The sequence below is a fragment of the Schistocerca americana genome, chromosome 4 (assembly GCF_021461395.2).
Source record: "Schistocerca americana isolate TAMUIC-IGC-003095 chromosome 4, iqSchAmer2.1, whole genome shotgun sequence".
NCBI classification, from domain to species: Eukaryota; Metazoa; Arthropoda; class Insecta; order Orthoptera; family Acrididae; genus Schistocerca; species Schistocerca americana.
The window spans coordinates 595,411,358-595,428,776 of record NC_060122.1 but is presented as its reverse complement, the minus strand read 5'-3'; the positions used below and the strand labels follow the sequence as shown (position 1 = coordinate 595,428,776).

Sequence of the window (17,419 nt, the reverse complement as noted above, 5' to 3'; positions counted from 1 at the left end):
AAGGACGCAGTGGGCAAACGACCTTTGCAGTGGATACCAGAAATGTTGATGGCATTCGATAAGACCAAGGTATGTCTACATCAGGCAATCATGTTCACAAACCCAGCTCCTCAGGCGTGACTGGCAACTGTTGTGGATTCTAGCCAGCAAGTCATTGGTGCAGCTCTACACCAGCATGTCGAAGGCCACTGGCAGACCCTGGGTTTCTTCTCTCTTAAGCTTACGTCATCACAAGTGAAATGGAGCGCTTATAATAGGGAGTTGCTGGCAATTTATGAAGCTGTCAGATATTTCCAGCCACAAGTGGAAGCCAGACTATTCATGGTTTTCACATTCCACAAGCCGATTACTTTCACCTTCAGTAGGAACAAGGATGGCTGCTAGCCACAACAGTTTAGACAAATTGAATTCATAGCCCAATTCATGACAGACATGCAGCATATAAAAGGAGCTGAGAAAGTCATGGCGAATTTCCTGTGTCGCTTGGAATCAGTCTCTCAGGCTATTGGCTACAACGAGCTAGCTGCTGCGTAAGGAACAGACCAACAACCCGGCGAATTCCTTTGCGACAGTACATCCGGGTTACGCCTGTGATAAATACTACTTCCTGGTAAACGTTGCAAGTTTGGTGCGACGTATCACAAGGAAAACCACGACCTTTTGTACCTAAGAAATTGGGACATCAATTATTTGACGGCATCCATGGACTGGCTCATCCAAGAATAAATGCCTGCGTCAAACTGATGACGGATAGATTCGTGTGGCCCAATATAAAGAAAGACTGCCGTAGTTGGGCAAAACATGCTTAGATTGTCAGAGGGCCGCGGTTGGACGACATGTGCACAAAACGGTAGGAGACTTCCCACTTATGACACAACGTTTCACACATGTGCACCTGGAAATCGTGCGACCTCTTTTGCCATCAGAATGATACCATTACCTCCTCACTGCAGTGGATTTCTTTTGACACTGATCGCACATTTCGGCCACCCTTTACATGTCACCATAGACCAGGGGCATCAATTCGAATCAACGCTGTTCTCAGAACTGGCCAACCTCTGTGGTTTCGACCATCATCATACCACATGTCAAACCTGCACATATGTTACCATGAAGAAGATGTATATGCTGAACACAATGTGTCACCTTGCACACTACTGGACATGGGCCACACGGTCTCGGCACCACAAGAGGAAGTAGAACAGTCACTGCCAGGACCAGAGGCTTAAGAAGTTCAAGCAGTGCCTTCAGTACACACGAGAGCTGGACGTTGGGTGAAATATAAATACCCCTACATTACGGAGCTCTGCTATACCATGGGGTGGTCTGTGTGAGAGTCGCCCCAAGAACATCTATGAATTCACAATGAAACACAGCATTATTCTGTGGCGACGAGCGCACAGACAATCTGCTTTACTGTTTGATTTTTATTAGTATTCTTCGTATTGACTTACATTTTTCAGTTGATTGGTATTCGAGCTTTAGAAAATAAAAAGGTTATTGCCTGAATACTACATTGTATCTCTTCAGCAGATGGAGATAAGCTGTAGTTGACCAAAACATCATGTAGAAACCTGTTCAAGGAACTTCATATTCTAACCAGTGCTTGTTAGTATATTCATTACTTAATGAAATTTGTTGCAAGTATTTCCAACCAATATCTCAATGTTGTTATTGTGGTGGTCTTCAGTCCTGAGACTGGTTTGATGCAGCTCTCCATGCTACTCTATCCTGTGCAAGCTTCTTCACCTCCCAGTACCTACTGCAGCCTACATCCCTCTGAATCTCCTTAGTGTATTCACCTCTTGGTCTCCCTCTACGATTTTTACCCTCCACGCTGCCCTCCAATACTAAATTGGTGATCCCTTGATGCCTCAGAACATGTCCTACCAACCGATCCCTTCTTCTAGTCAAGTTGTGCCACAAACTCCTCTTCTCCCCAATCCTATTCAATACCTCCTCATTAGTTATGTGATCTACCCATCTAATCTTCAGCATTCTTCTGTAGCACAACATTTCGAAAGCTTCTGTTCTCTTCTTGTCCAAACTATTTATCGTCCATGTTTCGCTTCCATTCATGGCTACATTCCATACAAATACTTTCAGAAACGACTACCTGGCACTTAAATCTATACTCGATGTTAACAAATTTCTCTTCTTCAGAAACTCTTTCCTTGCCAGTCTACATTTTATATCCTCTCTACTTCAACTATCATCAGTCATTTTGCTCCCCAAATAGCAAAACTCCTTTACTACTTTAAGTGTCTCATTTCCTAATTTAATTCCTTCAGCATCACCCGACTTAATTCGACTACATTCCATTATCCTCGTTTTGCTTTTGTTGATGATCATCTTATACCCTCCCTTCAAGACACTTTCCATTCGGTTCAGCTGCTCTTGCAAGTCCATTGCTATCTCTGACAGATTTACAATGTCATCGGCGAACCGTAAAGTTTTTATATCTTCTCCATGGATTTTAATACCTACTCCAAATTTTTCTTTTGTTTCCTTTACTGCTTGCTCAATATACAGATTGAATAACATCGTGGAGAGGCTACAACCCTGTCTGACTCCTTTCCCAACCACTGCTTCCCATTCATGCCCCTCGACTCTTATAACTGCCATCTGGTTTCTGTAAAAATTGTAAATAGCTTTTCGCTCCCTGTACTTTACCCCTGCCACCTTTAGAATTTGAAAGAGAGTATTCCAGTCAACTTTGTCAAAAGCTTTCTCCAAGTCTACAAATGCTAGAAAACTAGGTTTGCCTTTCCTTAATCTAGCTTCTACGATAAGTCGTGGGGTCAGTATTGCCTCACGTGTTCCCATATTTCTACGGAATCCAAACTGATCTTCCCTGAGGTCGGCTTCTAACAGTTTTTCCATTCGTCTGTAAAGAATTCGCGTTAGTATTTTGCAGCTGTGACTTATTAAACTGATAGTTCAGTAATTTTCACATCTGTCAACACCTGCCTTCTTTGGGATTGGAATTATTATGTTCTTCTTGAAGTCTGAGGGTATTTCGCCTGTCTCATACATCTTGCTCACCAGATGGTAGAGTTTTGTCAGGACTGGCTCTCCCAAGGCCGTGAGTAGTTCTAATGGAATGTTGTCTACTCCCGGGGCCTTGTTTCGACTTAGGTCTTTCAGTGCTCTGTCAAACTCTTCACGCAGTATCATATCTCCCATTTCATCTTCATCTACATCCTCTTCCATTTTCATAGTATTGTCCTCAAGTACATCGCCCTTGTATAAACACTCTATATACTCCTTCCACGTTACTGCTTTCACTTCTTTGCTTAGAACTGGGTTTTCTATCTGAGCTCCTGATATTCATACAAGTGGTTCTCTTTTCTCCGAAGGTCTCTTTAATTTTCCTGTAGGCAGTATCTATCTTACCCCTAGTGTGATAAGCCTCTACATCCTTACATTTGTCCTCTAGCCATGCCTGCTTAGCCATTCTGCACTTCCTGTCGATCTCATTTTTGAGACGTTTTATTCCTTTTTGCCCGACTCATTTACTGCATTTTTATATTTTCTCCTTTCATCAATTAAATCCAGTATTTCTTCTGTCACCCAAGGATTTCTACTAGCCTTCGTCTTTTTACCTACTTGATCCTCTGCTGCCTTCACTACTTCATCCCTTGAAGCTACCCATTCTTCTTTTACTGTATTTCTTTCCCCCATTCTTGTCAATTGTTCCCTTATGCTCTCCCTGAAGCTCTATACAACCACTGGTTTAGTCAGTTTATCCAGGTCCCATCTCCTTAAATTCCCACCTTTTTGCAGTTTCTTCAGTTTTAATCTACAGTTCATAACCAACAGATTGTGGTCAGAGTCCACATCTGCCTCTGGAAATGTCTTACAATTTAAAACCTGGTTCCTAAATCTCTGTCTTACCATTATATAATCTATCTGAAACCTGTCAGTATCTCCTGGCTTCTTCCATGTATACAACCTTCTTTTATGATTCTTGAACCAAGTGTTAGCTATGATTGAGTTGTGCTCTGTGCAAAATTCTATCAGGTGGCTTCCTCTTTTATTTCTTATCCCCAATCCATATTCACCTTCTACGTTTCCTTCTCTTCCTTTTCCTACTATCGAATTCCAGTCACCCATGACTATTAAATTTTCGTCTCCCTTCACTATCTGAATAATTTCTTTTATTTCATCATACATTTCTTCAATTTCTTCGTCATCTGCAGAGCTAGTTGGCATATAAACTTGTACTACTGTAGTAGGCATGGGCTTCATGTCTATCTTGGCCACAATAATGCGTTCACTATGCTGTTTGTAGTATCTTACCCGCACTCCTATATTTTTATTCATTATTAAATCTACTCCTGCATTACCCTTATTTGATTTTGTATTTATAACCCTGTATTCACCTGACCAAAAGTCTTGTTCCTCCTGCCACCGAACTTCGCTAATTCACACTATATCTAACTTTAACCTATCCATTTCCCTTTTTAAATTTTCTAATCTTCCTGCCCGATTAAGGGATCTGACATTCCACACTCCGATCTGTAGAACGCCAATATATAATATCAATACTAGGAATAATAACAACAATCTACATAAAGACATAAAATCACTTACCTTGGTCAAAAAGATGTCCAGTATTCAGGAACACACGTTTTCAATAAATTGCCAGCAAGTCAGTAACCATTAAAAACTTTGTTTCGGATAAAGCACAGTTTACAGAGAGTATGAAAGACATTTTGATAGGCAACTCCTTCTACTCTATAGATTAATATCTTAGCAGGGACTGTTAGAGCAACTTAAGTAAAAATTCTGCTATATTTCAGCTTAGACAGCACCTGTCACAACAGTCAAGATCAGGTATTCTGTGTATAGTGAAAATGCAGTCGTACACTGCTTGACAGAGTGTAGGGGAATGATGCGAGAGATCCGCACTGCCGTACTAGGCAAAGTCCTAACGGAGGTGGTTTGCCATTGCCTTCCTCTGACCGTAATAGTGATGAATCATGATGATTAAGATGACACAGCAACACCCAGTAATCTCGGGGCAGGTGAAAATCCCTGATCGCACCGGGAATCGAACCCTGGACCCCATGCTTGGGAAGTGATAACGCTACTGTGAGACCACAAGCAGCAGACCTGTATATGATAAATTTATTAAATGTGCATAACTATGTTTTATTCTGGCAGTATATTAATTCTGTAAAAATGAGCCGCTCCAGTTTGCTATAATATATACACATATATCAACAATCTCTTGACAAATGATGAGGATAATAAGTATTATATTCAAATGTTTTATGTTATACCTTCTGACATGTTATCTGTCATTCCCCCCACCCCCATCCAGGATGGGCTACAGCAGCATAGGCGTCGCTCTTCAGCCGAGAGACAGTACATAACAGGGAGACATTTAAAACAACACAAAGGAGAAAATACAGTGACACAGACATATAAAAAAGGAGGGAACATAATGGGAGGTATCAAACAAAATGGGGTGACTGTAAAAATGGAGATAAACATCTAAAAGGTGTACACAAAAAAACACACACACTATGACAAATAAAAGAACACAAGTCAAAGTACGACCAGAGCATAAAGGTTGCAATGAATGGCATAGCACACAACAATCACAGACAGCAACACTATGTACAAGTCCATCACGCAATGAATCACAACACTTGACATCACTGTAGAACAGCACCGAACAGAACACTGACGTAGCACAGTGACAATGAGTAACAATCTGAGAGGATCTGTCAGGGGTACGGAGACAAGGGAGAAGGTAAGGAAGAGGGATAGGTGATGTGAGAGGGGGGAAGAGAAGGGGAGATGGGCAGGGGATACGTAGAAGGGGGCTGGGGAGGGAAGGACAGGAGAGGGAAACAGCCGAGGAAGGGTTGCAGAGACTCAGAGCGAGGAGGAAAAACTGCTCTGGAGGAAGGAGGGGACAGGAAAACAGGTGACCCTGGTGAGGAGGGGGGGGGGGGAACAAGGCCAGGATACAGTTGGTAGGAAGGGCAGATGTAACGGTGAAGATCATCATCCGAGAGGGGAGGGGGAGGGGGAGGGGGAGGTTCTGGAAATTGCTCTGATGAAGGAGACAGTGGGTGTGGAGGTGGAGAGAGGGAGGGATACAGTGATAGAGGCGTGGCAATTGGTGGGGCGGGGGGTGGAGAGGAAGGAGGACACCAGGGGATGGGGAGGGGGGGGGGGGGATCAAGCCTGCAGAGAGTGTAAGTGATGCAGTTATTTCCATAGTTGCTCGAATTCCTTATGGTAACTTTATTTGTACTACCCCCCAAACTAAACGGACAGATAAGGCAGTGGTTCAAGAGAACGACCGTACGTGTCAATGCCTGTACTGAAGCTGCTATCAGCCATCGCTCTGACATTAACTTTATTTAACTGTTTGTGCTGAAAGTAACGAAGGCACAAGAAATAGTACACAGTTCTATCAACAGATGGCGCGCAGTCTCACAGTTATTTCCACGACCTATAGAACGCCCGCAATCGTCCAATCCTCTCCTTCATAGCCAGATCTCCGATGAGTTGACGTGAAAGGGTAGTACGATCTAGGAAAACATAAGGTGCGAGGCACTGATGGCAGCTATAACTGCCAGTATCAAGTGAGTGGTTATCACAGTAACCGTTACTTTCGAGTACCTGATTATTTCTATCAGTTACGTTATTTTTTGCCACCTCTAGTGTAGGGTCTCTACTAGAGGGTCTGTGGTGGATGGAGGAGACGCAAACACATATGGTGTTATGTCTGTTTTTGTTTTCTTTCTAATCGGTGCAAAGGAAAGTCTTTAATGGTGATATATGTTTCTGTTATTTCTTTACCATATTCTGAAAATGTTGATTGTGGACATAGAAGTTGGTCTGTGTAAAATCGCCAACTGAACTGGGTCACATAACTACGGCAATACAGCCGTGTACAGACGACATTGTAGTTAAAGGTTTTGAGGTGAACCGTGTTTGCTTTTACTGTATTGCATGCACTTTGCAAGTTTCAGAACTTCGATACATGTTTGCGTTGTGGCTGAGAACAGAGTAAATAGTTATTAATTATGCCACAGGCATGTTAAAAACTGTGTACTATGAACGTGCTAATTCTTGCCAAGCGTGGTTTTTTTTTTGTTTTGGTTTTAGGGCGCAAAACTGCTATGGTCATTAGCGCCCGGTCCGTGGCTTAGGAAACAGTAAAAAACGAAAATGGAAACCAGCAGCAATGGGAACGAAACTCAAAAAATTGGAGAAACTAAAAGCAGAAGGAAAGCTTAAAAATCCACTACAGAAAGGGGTTGGTTGTCCCCAAAAAAAGCTTCAAATGACTGACGTCATCTCACTGGCACTAATAAACTCGAGAACGCGATCGGCCGAGCGCGTGTCATCTGCTAAAATGGACGATATATCAGGCGACAGCTGTAGACGGGCGCGTAACGGAGTAAAATAGGGGCACTCAATTAAAAGGTGTCTTACCGTCCACAGCTGAGAGCAGTGGGGACAGAGTGGGGGAGGATCGCCGCTTAAAAGATGTCGATGGCTAAAAAGACAGTGCCCTATCCGGGGTCTAGTTAAAATTACCTCCACCCGACGACGCGTTCGGGAGGAAGAGGTCCAAGCACAGGGAAGAGCTTTCACGTCCCGCAATTTATTATGGGGAAGTGTCGACCAATGTGCGTGCCATAAAAGAACAACACGACGACATAAAACGTTCCGTAGATCGGCGAAGGGAATCGATCGAATAGCTGGCCGAAGAAGAGAGACTGCAGCCTTGGCCGCTATATCGGCCGCCTCATTTCCACAGATACCAACGTGTCCTGGGAGCCAGAGGAACGCCACCGAGACGCCCCCCAGGTGGAGCAAGCGCAGACAGTCCTGAATCCGGTGGACCAGAGGGTGGACAGGGTAGAGAGCTTGGAGACTGAGGAGAGAGCTGAGAGAATCTGAACAGATAACATACTGTATCCGCTGATGGCGGCGGATGTATTGGACAGCCTGGAGAACAGCGTAAAGCTCCGCAGTATAAACCGAACACTGCTCGGGAAGCCGAAATCGATTTGGGGTGTCGCCAACAATGTAGGCACTCCCTACACCTAACGATGTTTTCGAGCCAACAGTGTAAATAAATGTGGCTTCCTTCATTTGTGCACATAGAGCAGCAAATGCCCGACGATAAACAAGTGAAGGGGTACCATCCATGGGAAATTGACAAAGGTCACGGAGCAGGCAGATCCGGGGACGGAGCCAAGGCGTACCCAAGTTGTCAGGAACGTTTTAGGAAAGCGGAAGGAAAGAGAATGGAGCAGTTGACGGAAGCGGACTCCCGGTGGTAGTAGGGAGGAAGGGCGGCCTGCATACCCTACATCCAAGGAGGCGTCGAAAAAAATGTCATGGGCTGGATTAGCATGCATGGAAGACAGATGGCTAACATAACGACTCAGAAGGACTCCTCGCCGATTGGACAGCAGAGGTTCAGCAGTCTCAGCATAAAGGCTTTCCACAGGGCTGGTGTAAAAAGCTCCAGACACTAAACGTAATCCACGGTGGTGGATAGAGTCGAGACGCCGAAGAATAGACGGCCGAGCAGAGGAGTAGACTATGCTTCCATAGTCCAATTTCGAGCGCACTAAGGCGCGATAGAGGCGGAGAAGGACCACTCGGTCCGCTCCCCAGGAGGTACCATTCAGGACACGGAGGGTGTTGAGGGATCGCAGACAGTGAACCGAAAGATAAGAAACGTGGGAGGACCAGCACAGTTTCCTGTCAAACATGAGACCCAAGAATTTAGCGACGTCCGAAAACGGAAGGTTGACAGGTCCCAGATGTAAGGAGGGTGGAAGAAACTCCTTACGTCGCCAAAAATTAACACAAACGGTCTTACTGGGAGAAAAACGGAAGCCGGTTTCGAAGCTCCAAGAGTGGAGGCGATCGAGACATCCTTGAAGACGTCGTTCAAGAAGGCTGGTCCGTTGAGAGCTGTAGTAGATCGCAAAATCGTCCACAAAGAGGGAGCCCGAGACATCAGGAAGGAGACAATCCATAGTTGGATTTATGGCAATGGCAAACAGTACGACACTTAGCACGGAGCCCTGGGGTACCCCGTTTTCTTGGGAGAAAGTACGGGAAAGAGTAGTGTTCACCCGCACTCTAAATGTGCGCTCTGCCATAAATTCGCGAAGAAAAAGGGGCAGCCGACCTCGAAAGCCCCAAGAGAACAGGGTGCGGAGGATGCCCGTCCTCCAACGGGTATCGTATGCTCTCTCCAGATCAAAAAATATTGCTACTGTTTGGCGTTTCCGGAGAAAATTGTTCATGATATAAGCGGGAGAGAGCAACAAGATGGTCAACTGCAGAACGATGCTTTCGGAAACCGCATTGGGCAGGTGTTAAAAGACTGTGGGACTCCAGCAACCAAGCTAAACGGCAATTCACCGTACGCTCCAGAACCTTACATACACTACTCGTGAGAGAAATGGGGCGATAGCTAGAGGGGAGATGTTTGTCCTTTCCAGGTTTCGGAACAGGAACGACGATAGCTTCCCGCCATCGTCTGGGAAAAGTACTGTCGGTCCAAATTCGATTATAAAGGCGAAAGAGGTAACGCAGACTATGGGTTGATAAATGCAGCAACATTTGGATGTGGATACCATCCGGTCCTGGGGCGGAGGAGCGAGAAGAAGAGAGTGCATGTTGGAGTTCCCGCAAGGAGAAAACAGTATTATAGCTTTCGCGACTTTGAGAGAAGAAAGCAAGAGGTTGCACTTCCGCTGCACGTTTCGTAGGGAGAAACGCTGGCGGGCAATTTGAAGAGCTCGAAATCCCAGCAAAGTGTTGACCCAATAAGTAAGAAATTGCGAGGGGGTCCACTAACGTATCACGCGCGACAGTGAGCCCAGAGACCGGGGTGAAGCTAGGCGCGCCTGATAACCGTCGAATCCGACTCCAAACTTCCGAGGAGGGAGTGAAGGTGTTAAATAAGCTAATAAAGAATTTCCGGCTTGCCTTCTTGCTATCGCGGATGACGCGACGGCATCGCGCACGGAACTGCTCATAGCGGATACAGTTGGCCGAAGTAGGATGGTGGCGGAAAACGCGAAGAAGCACGTCGCCGCTCACGTATTGCGTCACGGCATGCCTCGTTCCACCAAGGAACTGAGGGGGGCGCCGGCGCAATTCGGAGGTGCGTGGTATTGAACGTTCCGCAGCTGTAAGAATAACGTCTGTAATATGTGTGACCTCATCGTCGACGCTATGAAAGTGACGGTCATCGAATGTCGCTAGAGACGAAAAAAGTGTCCAATCGGCTTGGGCAAACTTCCAGCGTCGCGGGCGCATATATGGCAGTTGAGACTGCACTCTAAGGACACATGGAAAGTGGTCGCTCGAGTGTGTATCATCAAGGGCGAACCATTCGAAGCGCCGAGCTAGCGGAACAGTACCTACTGAAAGGTCCAAATGAGAGAAATTTGTCGTGGAGGCAGACAAAAATGTAGGGACCCCAGTGTTGAGGCAAACTATATCCGCTTGGTGGAAGACGTCTAGCAATAGTGAGCCACGTGGACAAGGATGTGGAGATCCCCAAAGCGGGTAGTGGGCATTGACGTCCCCAACCAGCAAATAGGGGTGTGGAAACTGACCAAGAAGATGAAGGAGATCAGCTCGTGCCATTGGTGTGGACGATGGAATGTACACAGTACAAGAGAAAAGGTATATCCAGAAAGGGAAAGACGGATAGCGACAGCTTGGAAGGAAATGTAAGGGGATTGGGTGATAATGGAGAGTATCATGGAGAAGAATCATGAGTCCTCCATGGGCTGGAGTGCCTTCAACAGAGGGGAGATCAAATCGGATGGAATGAAAATGAGGGAGAACAAAGTGGTCATGGGGATGCAGCTTTGTTTCCTGAAGACAGAAGATGACCGGCGAGTAGGATCGTAAGAGGATCGACAATTCATCCCCATTGGCTCGAATGCCGAAGATATTCCAGTGGATAATGGACATAGGGTGAACAGAAAATGGAGGAATGTGACCAAGGTTGCCGTCAACTCAACGACTGCTCAGAGCTTGCGACCGACAGCATGGAACGGCATTTAGCCGAAGGCAGAAGATCCTGATCCATAGGTTGGTCAGGAGCAGCTCCTGCCACCAGCGATCGGCCGGTTGATCAGCCGCCAGCAGTGCGCCTCGGCGACACAGAAGACGGCCGAGGGCGATTTCCGCCAGGTGGTGCTCTAGATGAGACACGCCTTGGCGGAGAAGGAGATGAACTGGGTTTCTTATTAGCCTTCTTGGAAACATGATGTTTAGATGAAGGAGGAACCGATGGTTGTGAAGTTGGGGTACGTAAAAAATCTTCACGAGTATGCTCTTTTTTCGAAGTCCTGGTGTCTGACTTTTGGGCTCGAGATTTAGCAGAACCCGATGAAGGGTGGGCCATAGAGTGGGCAGGCGAAAGTGGTGAGGTTGAACGGGCGATCTTTGCGCTGGCCGATCTGACGGCCGTGGCAGTAAAGGTGAAGTCGCAAGTCTGCGTGGCCGCCTCCTTTGTTGGCTGAGGAGAAGCAAGGACAGTGCTGTATTTTCCTGTCTGAGGCACGGTGGGCTGTCGACTGGCGAATAATTTTCGAGCAGTAAAGGTCGACACCTTTTCCTCACTCTGATTTCCTGAATGAGCTTTTCGTCTTATAAAATGGGGCAATCTCGAGAGGAAGCAGCATGGTCACCCATACAGTTGATGCAACGAGGGGATGGAGGTGGACAAGCACCCTCATGGGCATACTTGCCACACGTAAGACATTTGGCTGGATTGGAACAGGACTGGCTGGTGTGATTGAACCGCTGACACCCATAGCAACGCATAGAGTTTGGGATGTAAGGGCAAACGGAAATTATCTCATACCCTGCTTTGATTTTCGATGGGAGTTGAACTTTGTCAAATGTCAAGAAGACAGTGCGGGTTGGAATGATGTTCGTGTCAACCTTTTTCATAACTCTATGAACAGCCGTTATGCCCTGGTCAGACAGGTAGTGCTGAATTTCTTCGTCAGACAATCCGTCGAGGGAGCGTGTATAAACGACTCCACGTGAGGAATTTAAAGTGCAGTGCGCTTCAAACCGGACAGGGAAAGTGTGGAGCAGTGAAGTACGCAGCAATTTTTGTGCCTGGAGGGCACTGACTGTTTCTAACAACAAGGTGCCATTCCGTAATCTGGTTGGTTGGTTGGTTTGGGGAAGGAGACCAGACAGCGAGGTCATCGGTCTCATTGGATTAGGGAAGGACGGGGAAGGAAGTCGGGCATGCCCTTTGAAAAGAACCATCCCGGCATTTGCCTGGAGCGATTTCGGGAAATCACGGAAAACCTAAATCAGGATGGCCGGACGCGGGATTGAACCGTCGTCCTCCCGAATGCGAGTCCAGTGTCTAACCACTGCACCACCTCGCTCGGTCCCGTAATCTGGAACAAGACTTTACAGGATCTGCAATTGCGTCGACACCTTTCTGAATAATGAAAGGGTTGACCGTGGAGAAGTCGTGACCTTCGTCAGACCGAGAAACAACAAGGAACTGTGGCAACGATGGAAGAACTGTATGTGGCTGAGACTCAGTGAACTTACGCTTGTGAGCAGACATAGTGGAAAATGAGGAAACCATTGCGGAAGAATCCCCCATGATTACCGGCGTCTCTGATGGCGCGCTCCTCCCTTGTGGGGGCACTCTCTGAGGGCACTCCCGCCTTAGGTGATTGTTCACACCTCAGGTCACACCTCCCGACAAACGGACGGAGGGACCAGGGGGTACGTACGTGTCCTACTTGTCTACCCGGGGCGGGGAATTACGCATTACCCCGTCACCGGCTACGCGCGAAAATGCGTTGATCGGCCTTCAGACACGCGCAAGGAGGAAGAAAGAGAAAGGGAAAACCAAAGAAAGGGAAAGGAAAGAAGAGAGGTCTCAAACGCCGCAGTGGAGAAAAGGGTAAAGAGAAGAGGTAAGGAAAAGGAAAAGGGAAGGACAAAGGGAGGATGAAGACATACAAGCAGAGAAGGTGAAGAATGCGTTACGTTTACGAGCGTCCGTCTCTGAACGTAGGCACAAACCATACTCCCAGAGGGGGAGAAAGGGAAGGAAAGAGCCAAAGGTGAGGGGAGGGGGGGGCGAAGATGGGAGATAGGGAAGGATGCGGAAAAGGAAGGTATGCAGCCCGGAAAGGAAGGAGGGCCACATTAGCTCGGGGTCCCGTGCTCGCTACGCATGTATCCACAAAAGAGTTGTGGACCCCCTGGGTGGGCCAAGCGTGGTGATTTTGCGGTTGTGGTTTTCGCGTAACTAATTAATTGTATTTCCGCGATCAGAAAACTTTGAAACTGTGTAACGAACAGTGCTACTACAAATCTTGTGTTTGATAGACATGAAATCATGTGCACACGTCAGTCTGAGTGTTAGTAACAACAACAATGTACAGTCTGCCAGTGGCCTATAATACGCCACTGACATCAGCTTTGCTGGATGAGATACTTTGCTACATGAGTAGATCATCAGCAGTCTTTAGTCAATTAACAAAGCTGATCCAACACGCCACCTGTTCCGAAGAGTTACTGTAACATCATCTTCAACATCACAACACACTGTCATCATCTCAACACATCAGCAACAAAAAGATAAGATGCAGTGCTTTGCGCTCTCCCTACTTAAAGACTAAACAGTAATTCAGCGGATGAACTTGAGAATTCACTTATTTCCATTTAAAAACCATAATTTTGTTTAACTTGGCTTATGGTAATAAAACTACTTTTATTGAACTGTTAGCTTTCATTGTAGGTATCGTTGACGTGCCATTATTTATAAGCAGTTTTCTCTCAGTTAAACTGTATTTCATATTAAGTTAACGCTGCTGCATTTGCTTGTATTTTTGTGTGCCTTTTGGAGGGAAGTGATATAAATGTGAGTATAGTATTAATCGAAAAGTAAGTAGGCAAAGCTTATTGTGTGGTACGTCCGCGCGCGTAAATCGTGGTGTCCGCCTTTAGTTTCTGGGCACCGACCAATAGGATGAAAGCTAGTTATTCTCTATTGGAGCAAGCGAGGGTAAAATTGAATGTGACAGCTGTCAGACCACATCCTTCAAAGTCTACAGTCTACAGTCCGTCTGTCGGCCACGGCTGTTACTGTTGTACGTCTATACCTACCTGCCTGTTAGCCGCCGCCGTCTGGGGCTCGCCGCCGCCACCACCACCACCCTTGGCTCCTGGGCCACCCCCTTTGCTGTCATTGTCCAGGGGCTGCCGCTCCCTCTCACTGAAAGCTCCCTCATCGCCGCCGACAACGCTGCCATCCCCACCACCGCCAGCCTTCGCCACCGCCACTATCCTCGCTGCCGCTGCCGTTTCTCGCCCTTGCCGCTGTCGCCGTCACCACCGTCACCGTCCTCACCCCCCATTTGCACACCACCACCATGTCCCAACCCACCACCTCCATCATTTTCACCTCCCCCATGGCTGCTCCAACCATCATCACATGGAGCTCATCTGCTGCCCCCATCCCTGTCCTCCCTTCCCTCCCTGTCCACCCCACTCCTGCGCTGTTCTCGGCTGTCATTTCCCCCGACTCTCCCTCACCCTTAGCTGTCGCCCCATTGCCATCTTCAGACTTCCCACTCTCACAGCACCTCCTAAGATAGGCTCCCAGCTGGCACAGATTTCTGCCCACCACACCACAGTCTCTGTGACACCCATGCCCCCAACCCCTGCATCACCTGCCCCTCAGAGAGGACCTGCCCCCCACCACCTCCCCCTGCAACCCATCTCCCATCCCCCTCCCCACCCTGCCCTGTCCAAGAAACCTGCTAAACGCCCTAACTTTGACCCCGCCCCCACCATCTCCACAAAGAAAACCTCTGATCCCCGTGACCCATTGGTGGAAAATGAATGAGTGTCCAGTGTTTTTTACTTTGACATACAGACACAAATTTCTAGATTATGCTGTATACTGTACTGACTCACACTACTTTGTTGTCTGTTTCTGAACTTCACTTCACCGAATTTGACATCTGCCAGCATATGGAATGTTATGATGAAGTGAAAGGCACAAACCTTGCAGTCACGCTTTCAAGATCAAGACTTAGAGAGGGTGCTGTTCCATCAGTGTTACCAGGCTGCCCAAGCTATTTGTCTACTCCATCCACCAGCTCTAGAGAAAGCGCAGAGGAAAGGCAAGCTACACCCATGTTCATAAATTAAGAAAAACTGCAGAATGTGGTGCCACACAACATGGCACTACACAAAACTGGCGTTAATAGCATAGGCACATAGGGAACACACACGACACAGATCAGTAAGTCCACAGTATTCGTGATAAATTGAGAAAACTGTCCCGAAACACATGCTACAAAACGCCACTGTTTCCTGTGCATATACCCCAACATCAATATGGGATATGATCACCATGCACATGTGCACAGGCCGCACAACGGTTTGGCATGCTCTGGATCAGGTGTTCGAGCAGCTGCTGGAGTGCAGCCTCCCATTCTTGCACCAGTGCCTGTCGGAGCTTCTGAAATGTCGTAGTGGTTTGAAGACATGCAGCGATACGTCGACCAAGAGCATCCCAGACGCGCTCAATCGGGTTTAGGTCTGGAGAACAGGCCACTCCATTCACCCGGTATCTGCTGTTTCAAGGTACTCCTCAATGATGGCAGCTCGGTGGGGCCGCGCATGATCATCTATCAGGAGGAAGGTGGGACCCACTGCACCCTTGAAAAGGCGGACATATTGGTACAAAATGACATCTCAATACACCTGACCTGTTACTGTTCCTCTGTCAAAGACATGTGTGGGTGTACGTGCACCAATCATAATCCCACCCCACACCATCAAACCACGACCTCCATACAGGTCCCTTTCCAGGACATTATGGGGTTGGTATCTGATTCCTGGTTCACGCCAGATGAAAACCAGTGAGAATCACTGTTCAGACTGTACCTGGCCTCGTCTGTGAACATAACGTGGGACCACTGTTCCAATGACCATGTACCGTGTACTTGACAACAGGCTTTACAGGCCCTCCTGTGACCAGGGATCGGTGGAATGCACCTTGCAGGTCTCTGGGCGAGTAAACCATGTCTGTTCAGTCGTCTGTTGACTGTGTGTCAGGAGACAACTGTTCCAGTGGCTGCGGTTAAGGTCCCGAGCAAGGCTACTTGCAGTACTCTGTGGCCGTCTGTGTGCACTGATGGTGAGATACCAGTCTTCTTGTAGTGTTGTACACTGTGGATGTCCGGTACTGTAGCTCCTGGACACGTTTCCTGTCTACTGGAATCGTTGCCATAATCTTGAGGTCACACTTTATGGCACACAGAGGGCCCATGCTACGACCTGCTGTGTTTGACCAGCCTCCAGTCGCACTAGTATTCTACCCCTCGTAACATCATCAATGTGTGTTCTTTGAGCCATTATCAACACACAGGCACCATTACCATGCCTGCACACTTACTCGCTGCACCATACTCTGACATGCACCAACACACCTCTGCGTATGTGGATTGCTGCCAGCACCACCGTGCGATGACCGCAGGTCAAATGCACCGCATGGTCATACCCCAAGGTGATTTAAACCCGGAAACCGCCCACCAGAGCGTTGTTTCACCATGTATCAGCATTATCCTTAGTTTATGATTATGAGTGTAGATTATACAATGAACGTCTCCTAAAAGCAATTACAGATAGTGTAATAACCAAAGCAGAGTATGTTTCGAGGAAGTTATTTTCTACTTTTGAAGCATTTCTGCAGTGCTTACAAAGAGAAACCATTCCCAGAGAGTGGACTATTATTGCAAGAAGTGACTGTGTCCTATTTCTATTGCTTACTGTATTACCTGCTCCAACTGTGTCTGTATCCGTTATAGTGACGAGTTGCAATTGTCTGCCTATCGAAGTAACACTGAAATAAGAAAGATAGGCAACAGCAAATGTTCAGACAAACTTTTGAATATCAATGATTTGTTTACGGTATGAGACAAAGTGAAACATTTAGTCAGTGCAAAAGAAAATGCAATAAAAATCCAATGCCTTCACATACAGGACATTTTAAATTATGTGTTTGCTTCTGCAGATGAAGAAAAACAGAAGCATTTCAGTTCTTACGTGAGCAAGTTAAGTTGCTATGTAGCAGTGAGGAAAACTATAGGTTTAATCCTCACTTTTCTGTATTTTATTGTATTCTGCATTCTATCTGTGGTGTCACCGCCAGACACCACACTTGCTAGGTGGTAGCTTAAATCGGCCGCGGTCCATGTAGTACATGTCGGACCCGCGTGTCGCCACTGAGTAATCGCAGACCTAGCGCCACCACCAAGGCAGGTCTCGTGATACGAGAGAGCACTCGCCCCAGTTGTACGAGAACCAAGCTACCGCCCAGTTGTACGAGAACCTAGCT

General features: G+C 46.9%; 1 protein-coding gene across 1 annotated transcript in view; it reads right to left on the bottom strand.

Annotated features, from left to right (window-relative positions):
* LOC124613640 (sodium/potassium/calcium exchanger Nckx30C) overlaps nucleotides 1–17,419 on the bottom strand; it is a 1,525,550-nt gene that overhangs the window by 1,492,740 nt on the left and 15,391 nt on the right. Inside the window, exon 2 of the mRNA XM_047142355.1 lies at nucleotides 14,176–14,314. Coding sequence (XP_046998311.1) covers nucleotides 14,176–14,314 — 139 coding nt within the window. The remainder of the gene's footprint in view (nucleotides 1–14,175; nucleotides 14,315–17,419) is intronic.